Source organism: Armigeres subalbatus, chromosome 2, assembly GCF_024139115.2.
Source record: "Armigeres subalbatus isolate Guangzhou_Male chromosome 2, GZ_Asu_2, whole genome shotgun sequence".
NCBI lineage: Eukaryota > Metazoa > Arthropoda > Insecta > Diptera > Culicidae > Armigeres > Armigeres subalbatus.
Window position 1 is genome coordinate 180,237,597 of NC_085140.1, and position 12,128 is coordinate 180,249,724.

Genomic DNA, 12,128 nt, shown 5'->3' on the forward strand with positions numbered 1-12,128 from the left:
TTCCGACAATGTGTTGGTGGCAAACTCAAATTTTGTTTTAACGTTAATGATGTCGGATGTAAGTTCGGAAGTAAAACGTCGGAAGTCTGAATTCATTTTAGTGCTGGCGACACAATATTATAGTTTCTGAAGGAAGTTCATTTTAATCATAATTAAATTTAATATGTCTACGGTTGCTTAATTCTTTTTTCCGTTCATCATCAATAAACGTCCTTTAGTTATCGAGAACATTGAATATAAAATTGATCAAATACGATTTGATTGAGCTAGAGCAGCGATTCTCAACCTGTCTGATGAGAATTTCCTTAAGACTTTGACATCGCTTATGGTAGCCTCTGTAAATTTTTGTTTTCGTCGAAATTGTTCATTATTCAAAAAAAACTCAATTAAATTGATTTTTGATTTGATTTTGAATTAAATTTTAATCTTTAAACTTATTGTCGGGCTTCCGAAAAGACTTCGATTGCAATTATATCTATGATAGAATCCCGGAAAAAAAATCATTGGTATATGTGGGATACAATTCTTAATATAATAAAAAAAAATCAGGTAGTTATTTGTTGACAATGATTTGAAGCACGAGGTTATTGGTTTGTTTACATATTTACATTTTTCAAAAATGTGTGTGATATATTAACGATAATAAGGTTTTTTTTCTTGATTGAATCCCGGAAAAGGTACCTACTACTCACGATGTTAATTTCGAATCCCGTGTTATGAATCATTTTCAAAAAACTTTCTGTTCGTATTTTTTACGGTGCTGCAGCCGAATTCCGAAAGTTCAAGGAAAAATAGTTTTTTTTAAAAAGAGGTTTCTAAATTCTCTTTCTATTTTCAATTTTTTTTCTTCATACCGCATTCTAATAGACTGAAAAAAAATTTAAAAAATCTTGCGACGAGAAATATTAGTTCCCACATTTTCCACTAGATGTCTTTTGACAACTATTTGCATACTGATTGTTCAAAACATCCTCATATCGAAAATAAAACTTGCTTTTGCTTAGCCTTAGCTTAGCTTTAGCTTAGCTTTAGCTTAGCTTTAGCTTAGCTTTAGCTTAGCTTTAGCTTAGCTTTAGCTTAGCTTTAGCTTAGCTTTAGTTAGCTAGCCCAGCCCCAGCTTAGCTAGCTTAGTTAGCTTAGCTTAGCTTTAGCTTAGCTTTAGCTTAGCTTTAGCTTAGCTTTAGCTTAGTTTGTTAAGTTTAGCTAGTGCTTAGCTTAGCTTAGTTTAGCTGTTACCCAGCCCCACCTGCCTCACTAGCCACCCCCACCCTGTTCTCAGCCCCACCCCACCCCAGCCTCACCCCTGTTCCAGACCTCTGTTCCCTGTTCAGCCCTCACCCCTCCACCTGTTCCAGCCTCCCAGCCCCAGTTCCTGTTCCACCCCAGCCCTGTTCCAGCCTCAGCCCCAGCCCCCACCCACCCCACCCAGCCCACCCCACCCCTGTTCCTGTTCTGTTCCACCCCACCCCACCCAGCCCTGTCCCCCACTCTGTTCCACCCCACCCCACCCTGTTCCCAGCCCCACTCAGCCCTGTTCCCACCAGCCCACCCCACCCCACCTCCACCCTGTTCCCCCACCTGTTCCTGTTCCCACCCCACTCCCAGCTCCTGCCCAGCCCCCACTCCACCCCAGCCTCAGCCCCACCAGCCCCAGCCCACCCCCACTCCTGTTCCCCCCTGTTCCTGTTCCCACCTCCCAGCCCCACCCCACCCTCCACTCCTGCCCACCTGTTCCTCACCCACCCCAGCCCCTGTTCCCCACCCCCACCCCACCCTGTTCACCTGTTCCCACCCCCTGTTCACTCCCAGCCCCCACCTCCAGCTCCCACCCTGTTCCCTGTTCCCACCCCACTCCAGCTCCCCACCCCACCCCTGTTCCCAGCTGTTCCCACCTCAGCCTCCCAGCCCCACCCCCAGCCCCTGTTCAGCCCCCTGTTCCCAGCCCCACCCCACTCCCCACCCCAGCCCCCACCCCACCTGTTCCTGTTCCACTCCCACCCCACCCCACCCCTGTTCCCAGCCCTGTTCCCAGTTCCTGTTCCCACCAGCCTCTGTCTCACTCCCCAGCCCCAGCCCCACCCCTGTTCCCACCTCCCCCACCTGTTCCCACCCCACCCCCCCACCCCTGTTCCTGTTCCCAGCTCCACCTCCCACCCCACCTGTTCCTGTTCCCAGCCCCACCCCTGTTCCTGTTCCCACCTGTTCAGCCCCACCCACTCCACTCCCAGCTCAGCCCTGTTCTCCAGCCTCAGCCCCACTCCCCCACCTCAGCCCCTCCTGTTCCAGCCCCCACTCCACCCCAGCTCAGCTCCAGCCTCACCAGCCCACTCAGCTCAGCCCACCAGCTTTAGCTCAGCTCCCAGCCTAGTTTAGCCCCACTTTAGCTTTTAGCCCCAGCCCCTAGCTTTAGCTTAGCTGTAGCTTAGCTTATGTTTAGCTTTAGCTTAGCTTTAGGTTGAGCTCCCAGCTTAGCTTTAGCTTAGCTTTTAGCTTATCTTCAGCTTATTTTAGCTTAGCTTTAGCTTAGCTTTAGCTTAGCTTTAGCTTAGCTTTAGCTTAGCTTTAGCTTAGCTTTAGCTTAGCTTTAGCTTAGCTTTAGCTTAGCTTTAGCTTAGCTTTAGCTTAGCTTTAGCTTATCGAGTTCCCACTCGATCTTCACTAATATTACTCGTATCCTGGCCAGCGCCACTAGGAGGTAGGGATAGGGGTTGCTGAGTGAAAGGTTAAGGACCGCGAGATGGGGTCTATTTTATTCTTTCAGGTATGCTAACTACCAAAGGTGTGCTTTACCCTGCATTTGTTAAAAATCACTATAACAAAGATTTAAAAAAATCAGACAAATTCAGCTCAACAAACCCATTTACTGCTGAGTCAGAATAAAATAGGTTCGTGTAGCAACGACAATACGATGAGCAGAGAAGAACCATGAAATCAATACTGAAGCAATCAATTGGAGAATTAGGAACAAAGGCAAAGTAATTGTAGCCATTATCACGACAGAACTCAATTTCGATTTTTACATTACCACAGACCGAAATTTCAACCAACCAGATTATGTTCGATTATAAATTATTAACCTATAAGCATCAGTTGATTAAATTGACTCCCTTCCACTGTTCACAAAGCTACTTTTACAGAACATGTTTTAATTTATTATCGCTTTGTTCCCTCGTGGCAACTTGCTTATAACAATAATTTTATCGCTCTTGCCTCATTCCTACGCAAAACATTCTGCTTGTGCGTCCCTTGCCTTGTACGGTTTCGCTTCTCTGGCGACATATTCGCATGGGTCGTAGCATGGCAAAACGATTCGTAATGGCATTTATTTGTCGCTCGTTAAAGCATATATAAATTGCTCGCAGTTGCCACCACTTGCATTAGCATCAAGGGGAATTAGGATCGAATCCTATGTTAGGGTTTCTCTTATTTCGCTCCTAATTTGCCTGCTGCTTAGGATAATCTTGCGTTTACTTGTTTTTGAATAAAGAAGAGAAGAGGTGAAGCTTTTCACCAACGCGTGCCACAAGTGTCCGTACCGCTTAATGAATTTTCAATATTAAAAATGATAAATGACTGCAATCTTTGACGGTGGTAGATGTCTACACGGTACTTATGGCAAAGTACTAATCAGCAATGATGTAAAATGTTATTGTTATTTATTTGTAGGGGAAGAGGTTCGGTTATGGGCACCCTTAGTATTTTGTCCACAACTTTGGCCCTAATTGGTAATACGCTGACATTTGGCATTCATTTATGTAATTAGCATCTTAACAGATAGCACTGAATAAACCATTGGACGCCACAATAAACAGTTGGAAACCTTATATCACCATCCTCGGTTGCGGCTCACGCTCGCCAAATTGTTATGTACCTGGTCAGCCCACCTCGCTCGCTGCACCCACGCCTTCTGCCGGCTCGGAATCGAACACCATCTATGCAGGATTGCTGTCCGGCATTCTTGCAACATGCTGTGCCCTTCGTATCTTAGCAGCTATAGATTTCTTACAGATACTGGGTTTGCCGTAGAGTTGGGCGAGCTCATGGTTCATTCTTCGCCGTCACAAATATTTCGAGTGCTTGCACGTCTTCCTCGAGTATAGTCCAAGTTTTAAATCCGTAGAGGACTACTGGTCTTATGAGGGGTACGAAACGTTAGGCATAATGTACGTTAGTGCTTTCGAAGTGTGGGTTATGGACGTTGATTATGCTAAAGTTGAAGAATCTTCAACCTGCACATTATGTCTATTGATCCCTTCCAACAAACCTCTTTGAAGTTTCACGAACTAAGTTTCCAATTGCTAGTCCCTTTCCGTCGCTGTGGTCTTCGCCGATTGCTACGGTCCATATTCTCTCGCTTTTTATTTGTTTATTGTTGATTTTAAGGGCAGCTTGCAGGGCCTGTCGCCAACTCCCCAATTTTTTGAAGGACCATGGTGTACAATTTTGCCTTGTTCAATAGTTTTTCTACTCGTTTTCTACTACTACTTCTACTCACTGAATCATTTCGGTTTTCCGTATAAGCTATGCTTTCACCAGAGCAAACAACTTGGGGGTGCCTCCAGCAATGCAGAAGCCTGAAGGAATACCACTCAAGAAAAAAGTTGGGAACCGCTGTTCTACAGCTATCACATTTCAATACCAAATTTTTAAAACGACTTATCTACTTTTGAGAACAAAGGCTCAAACACCGATTTGACGAATCTGACTCGTTGCCAAAATACGGCTGACGATTTTCATTTGAAGCAGCACATTATAATTGTCTACCTTACGGCTCATAGGAGAAGGAGGGGCATCATAAAAATCGCTATAGCTAAGGCATAATTCCTACACTACTAAAAATCCACACATATTTATTGGCAAAAATCCATAGATTTAACTTATGATGTATATCAGCGCACACATAACCATTCTCCACGCGAGCTTCTAATAAAATATATATCCAAATCAACTATATGTGTGGTCTCGAATTAGCAATTATTTAATTTATGTGTGGTTCTATATCGATTATATTAGGGTGGAGCTATTGCAAAAAATTTCAACGGCGACACATATATCTTATATAGATATTTTTGGCAGTGTACCTCACGCAACAGTTAAACAATATAGCAATCTGATGCGATATTAAAATTAGAAAAAACCTCAATCATATTGATAATATTCACATTTCAAAAAAGTGGTGATATTTCGTTGCCGGAAAACTTAAGAGGCAAAACGCCTTTTAGTCGGCAGCTCTTAGGGAGCAACGTACCACGCGTCGGCCCATCAGCATTTTGGTATGGACCGTACATGGAGACGCAAGTACATTGTAGGATAGTTCCACTAGGGCGTTTCGCCTCGCTGAAATGTTAGATGTTTCATCAAAATGTGGAAAATTTCAGTTTTTCCTACATTCCTATCTATTATTTTAGCCAAACATAAAGTCCATTTCGCACGAAACATTTTTATGGATTAAATAATAAATTGTGAACAATTATTGTTGTTTTTGACTACTTAGCGTAACAACCAAAAGTAAGAAAGCCGTTTGGTGGCACAATTTCGTTTAGATCTTCAATATATGAATATTTAAATTTAATGATGAACTTATAAAATCATAAAAAATCACTTTAATAAAGATTAAAAAAAAATTGGGTCTGTAAATGAACCGTTTGTTTGAGAAACTGCATATGTAACATTTTTGGCCAAAATGAGATTTTTATATATTTTTATATAATCCTCGTCCAAAAATACGTATTCTGGCAAAAAACACGAAAAAAAATTTTTTGTTCAGGAATGTATGAAAATTTTTTCGTTTGTTTCAGAAACTACATATATCCACGTACTTTAAAGAGCAATTGTGGAGTACTGTTTACATTTTTTGCACTGAAAGTACCACAGGGTGTTGAGTTTTGCCAAAAACTATTGAACTGTACCGAAGAAATCGAAAGATTCGGTGCAAATTTGTTCAAATAGTGTAAAATGGACTTATGCAGTTTCTCAAACAAATGATTCAAATGTGCTCAACCACAGCATAATAGGCTAAGGTTTGAGCGATATACATAAATTTGGCAATGGTTTATCATTTTTGGAGTACTCCCACCACATATCAAACTAATGTTGTTGTAAATTGGCTGTTTACATGCTATTTGAAGTTTGTGAGAATAAGGGAATATGGTCACTGTTCAGCACCATTGCTTATTGATGATGATGATACTACCATCTATTGTGGCAAGGCACCTGCTAGCACTGGCCATATCTGATAAACAATTTGATCATGATTATATTATTGTTTGTATTTCATCAGACTCCTGTATGAAGGGCCAAAAATGGGTGGGGTGGTTCCATAAGCAGAGACACTTATGCGAATCCACGGGATGAATAGAGAATCTCCTTCCAGAAGAAAGTTCGTACATACAATATTATAACCTAGCCCTCGTTTCCCAGATTGACCCAATAGATGGTGAGAAAAGCCCGCCCTTTATCCACTAGATGTTAACAATAGGAAGTTGGCGATTCCACTATTCCTATCCAAATCGCTTCAATCGGGTGCCCTGACGGCTTTGTTTTTTTTGTTTAAAATCATATGGTTTCAATATAATCTGTATATATATAATGGAATTCTCTCACCAAGTTTCAACTCGCATGTCCTGGATGCGGGAGGACCTTCTTCAACACCAGCTCGTTTTAGATTTATGCTGCCTTCAGAGATGAAAAACCAATAGTTCGAAATATTATTCATTCTTTCTATGATTGAAAAATAGACTTCTTGATTTCTGAAAAGATGAAATAAAAAGACGGATGGCAGTAGCATGAGCGTTTTGATTAAATTGAATATGTATATTAACGATGAAGCATTATCTCCATATTTAAAATAAAAACCAAAGAATTTGTAACAAAAAGTATTAGTTATGTAAATATTTTTTATATTGTAAATATAATCACATTGAAATAATAAATGAAAAGCATGATCAACGGTATATTATCCTTGACTGACGAATAAAAACTATGAATGCGCCTGGAAGCAGGAAAGCTAAAATAAAGTTACGATACTAAACGGCAGCACTAACTTAACAACACTAACCAACTAACAACAAGGACATGATTTTTTGGTTGGCCAAAAAAATTAGTCGGCCAAAAAACCATCTCGGACGAACAACATTTTCGTCCGTATGTCCCTCTCAACCAAATAACATGTGTCGTCAAATCGTTTTCAACCTAAAAATCGTTCAATTCGGTCAAATGAAATTCGGTAAGATGACTTCCAGTCTAACGTGTTATTCGGCCAAATGACTATGCGCAAATAACCCTTCCTTGATTAAAACAACCCATTGCCAATGATTTCTTCATGTCGAAGGTAAATAGCGTCTGATTCCTTCCATTGTGTGTTCGTCTCGCCGTTTTTGTCAGGAAATGTGCAGCTCGCGCCGGAAAGGAGGTCCATTTTTAATATGCTTCCGTTTATGAACTTTTCCCGATTATCACCAAGTCGTCAATGCCTTACAAGGAAGACAAGATTCTTGTGGAAAAGGTGATCCAGCGGCAGTCTTTGATCGCTCTCCTGTTTAGGTAGCAGCATCTAGAAAGCGAAAGGCTTTCGGCTTAAGAATCCGCTCACCGAAACCAATCAAGCGCAATAGGACAAGGCCAAAGGTGCTGGTTGAAAGAGATGGCGCCACAACATTTGTAGTAAAATTAATTTTCTTGTATGGACAAATCACCCGTTCTCACTAACTACGCATCACAGCGATATGTGACCTAGGTAGAAAAGCTACAAATAATTTTCTGATTTTTTATACCCTTATTGCATTTTGTAACTTTCAAAAAATAAATGAGATCTCAGCGGTTTACTACAAATTTCTTTATGATTATGACTGCTCTCCACATAAAGTGTACAAAAGTAACATTAATAACTTACGCCATTCAACAACAGTTGTCACTGCTGTATATGCAAAATCACATTGATATAAATACGCAGCATCGCCACCTGTCGTCTGATAGTGTCAATATTGCAATTTATACCAGCAGGTGTATTAGTGTTGTTGGAATGATTTGAAAGAGCCTCAAGCGGAATTTTAGCTAGAATGCCACTGGTCTCGTCCTATTGGACCCCTTCTTTGCTGCTTCACTAGCCAACTCCCATCTCGGATTACCGCAGTTCGACCTTCCACGTTTCAATGGTGATTTCTCACGTTGGTTGACGTTCCGTGCTGAACTCAGCGTTTACGAGCACCATCACTGCCGGCTGCGTGCAGAAATCAGTTGAAGTCAAGTTCGCAGCCAAGGTCGCTGCATCGACTAATACCTTTTCAGCTGTCCTGCTTCAACAATCACGTCCTGGGCAACTGCCCTATCTTTCATGCTCATCAACTGATCAACAACCGTTTCCGTCCACGAGCGTGGGCAATATCGATAATACCACTCAACATTCCGTCGTGGGGTGCAATCGAAGATGGAGAGATGTGGCCGCGGACCGTGTATTGTGGCATCAAATTGTTGATTCAGTATCATCTGTTTAGATATCAGCTAAATAACGTCATGGAATATTTTCAGGATTGCCCTCGCCGACTTTCAGTTTCATTTCTCAGGGAGGATAGATTTCGTTATCGGCAGTGAAATCTTCTGGTAGCTCCATGGTGGTTCCAAGAAAAATGATCCACTAGAAGCTACCATCGTTTCATGGACGAGTACCTTTCGCTAGGGCACATGAGACAGCTCGACCATCCAGTAGACGAAGATCGATCGAACTGCTATACACCGCACCACAAAGTGTTGAAAGAGTCGAGTACGACTACAAAAGTCAGAATCGCTTTCGGTACGTTGTGCATCTTTCGGTTGTATCCATATCTGTTTTCGTCAAAGTGGAGAAATTATATCGACAGCCCCTCCAAAAGATCATACAATTCTGCGGATTCGTTTTCAGGCGATCTTCGCCGATTCTACCTCCACCTATGAGTTATGAGACAGTAACCTACGGCACTGCGCCTGCACCTTTTGCATCGAGGACTCTACAGCAAAGAGCTGTTTCCAGCTGCAGTAGATCTAGTCATTTACGATGTCCACGTGCTGTTATATGGTCAGAATTCCATCGACAGTCAACAGTCGTGCAGTCAACGCTTTTTTCGAGAAGAAAGTTGACGTCTTGAAGATTTCACCATCTGCCTTTTTCTGGGCGGACTCCTCTACCGTTCTTTATTGGGCATTATGTTTTTCTTCCAGCCACGGAAAGGTGTTTGTAGCAAACCAAGTGTCGTAAATCTAGCACTCGACCAAATTTCATCTGCAGTGAGGGAAAGGCTGGTGGAATGGCCTACTTTGATCGCCACTTTTTAGAAAAAACGATCTCAGTGAGCTGAAAATCTTTTAAAGGTTAATGATTTTTCATTCGAGGTTACAAGTTCCAATATCTGAGGCGGTGCCAAATGCTTTAAACAGTGCATTTTAAAAGTGCTCAAATCCTGTAGAAGCAAGAAACATATTTTTTCAATGCATTTGCCCTTTATTTACCAATTTAATTCAATTTGATTATTTATTTAATCAGACTAAGGCCGAAGTGGCCTGTGCGGTATATAAGAGTCTTCTCCATTCGGCTCGGTCCATGGCTACACGTCGCCAACCACGCAGTCTACGGAGGGTCCGCAAGTCATCTTCCACCTGATCGATCCACCTTGCCCGCTGCGCACCTCGCCTTCTTTAATTCAATTTGAAAGATGATGATTTTACTGTTTTGTCCGTCACTGTATTCACGAAACAAACCAAAACTTAATCCTTTGCACTCAACTTGACAGCAAAGTGCAACCACTTCAAATTGAGTTATCCAGCAAGTACTCAATTTTGAGTTATTTTAATAAAACTTTGGTTGAGTGATTTTTACTTTTTGTCGAAGAGTCGACTTTGAGTGAAAAAAACTGGAAATTGGGTGTTTCACGATAGCAAATTTTAAGCGAAAAGCTTGAAGGGATTTCTTCCGTTTATTGTATAGAAATCCAAACATATTCACTTGTGAATATTGTTATTGTTATTTCGATTATTATAAAAAGAGGAAGAACATAAAATGGCAAAACTTTTTTTCTTTTTTAACTCTGGTTTTGTTACCACACATTTTAAAAATTGGATTCCAAAATGTGACGAAGTGAGTGGAGAATATGAGTGGACAATAAAAATGAATATTCGCGATGAATTGTGGAATATAATCAAATACACTGAAAATACTGTTGGCCTATTAAAAACGGAATTCATTCTGGCTCTGTCCCTTGTTTTTCTGTTTCAAATTACTTTCCAAAAAGTACCTAAGTTTATTATTTTTATTCCCGTTCTTACGATAAGATTTTTTCATCAAATTGTAATCGGTCATCCTCAACCTAGGCAATGGCTTGTCCTGCATTCATCATTCTTTTCAAAACTGTTATGTACCGCGTTCCGTTGCACGGTCTGACTGCAATAAATTATCTCATCAAGCTCTAACTAAATTCTAAATTAATGATTTTGTGTGTGTTACTTCTACGTGAAGTTAAACGATTTACAATGATATGGAAATGCTAATATCATCCTCCAAACTCAGACGTACATGTTCATGACAGAATTAGAGGCGAAAGTATAGAATTGATAGTTCCGCTGGGATACGGCAGGCATGAAGAATGTTTTTATAGAAGTCGATTTGAAAGCGAGCGGAGGGCAATATTTGTGATGGCACATATCACACGACCTTCAGCATCATTGCTTATTGAGCTAATAAATTACAAAAATACGTTCATGGCATAGAAATTTGGCAAGCAAACAGATCGCCTTTGTTGCATAAATATCTGATGCTTATAGGGAAAGTTATGAGAAAAACAATAATACCGCCATCAGGGGTGACAATGGGTCTGGGGGTGAGAATGGGTCATCTCTTTCACCTAGAGGGCGTAGAGCAAAATCGTTCAAATTTTTTTTCTTATATTTTAGTCTTCTTGCCATCAGCTGCATTCAATCCAATCTACAAGTATTTTAAGTGGTTGAAACAGTCACTCATTCTCACCCCCATTTGACCCATTGTCACCCCCGACGTCGGTATATAATATAACTTCAATGTTCACATTTGATACAGTCTATTGTTTACCATTTAACACATTTCCTTATTTCTTCTTATCGCAATCAACAGGAGGTGGATTCGTTCGAACTAGCTGCTTACCTCAGAGATGGCTACCGGTTAGCACAGCCAGTGAATTGTCCGGATGAATTGTAAGTATCCTTTTTATTTTGACCCAATGGAAGCGTGTGAACAACTTTCGAGAAATAATACTTGAGGAAACATGAAGAAAACTGGAAATTATGGATGATGCTCATTCACTTCCTCTTGTAGTGGCCTCTTTAGTGAAAAAATAAGCAAATTAATTTCAATCATGGCGTTTGAATTGATCTCGTATTGGATGTATCTCATAAGCTTTGCCAAATTATTTCATTCTACAAATATGTCAGATAGTCTCGCATGTTGGTCTTCGAGACAATAATGTGTTCATAGATTTATTCATGAATCTGTGTCATACAATAGTCTTTTTTTATTAAAGCCAATATTATATCTCATAACTTTAATAAATAGAATGACGAGATCAGGTCCATTCAGGAGATTTCTAAAACAAACTAGCAAGGTTTGTACATATTACCAAAAATCACGTTTTGGCACTTTATACTTGTTGTTGAACTTCAACATTTTAAAATTATCATACCGCATCACGAAGCTTTCAATATTAAATTTGCAACGAGTTTCTAAATAGAAGCTCAAAAAAATGTCATCCCTGAACTGAAACATTCTTCCGCGCATTGTTCATTTCTCGTCGGGTAAACTTCCACCAGTTATTTACCACTCTCATCTGTTTCCAATGGGAACGAGTGTCGCCATCCGATTATAAGCCGCTATCGTCTGCCACCAAAGTGACAGAGAGTAGGGACCAAGTAGGAAAATATGTTTCGTTTTATTCATTCATTACCCTGCGTACGCACATGCTTCCGCCAAACCTTTTCCGGGATCACCACTTTAGGCACTTGATAGCACCATGGCAAGTTAATTTTGCTCAGTCGAGTGAGTCTCGTTCTACATCAAACTCGTAAACAACAAGTAGGGCTACGGCGGGTATTTCCTTCTGGGGTTTAATTTCTAACCACTTAAAACAACACAC

The 12,128-nt window shown here is 40.7% G+C and overlaps 1 protein-coding gene across 6 annotated transcripts in view; it reads left to right on the plus strand.

The window, feature by feature from the left end:
- LOC134211318 (tyrosine-protein kinase RYK) overlaps nt 1–12,128 on the plus strand; it is a 236,412-nt gene that overhangs the window by 205,552 nt on the left and 18,732 nt on the right. For all 6 annotated transcript variants that reach the window (XM_062688071.1, XM_062688072.1, XM_062688074.1 and 3 more), the window contains one exon: nt 11,114–11,193. In XM_062688071.1, coding sequence (XP_062544055.1) covers nt 11,114–11,193 — 80 coding nt within the window. The remainder of the gene's footprint in view (nt 1–11,113; nt 11,194–12,128) is intronic.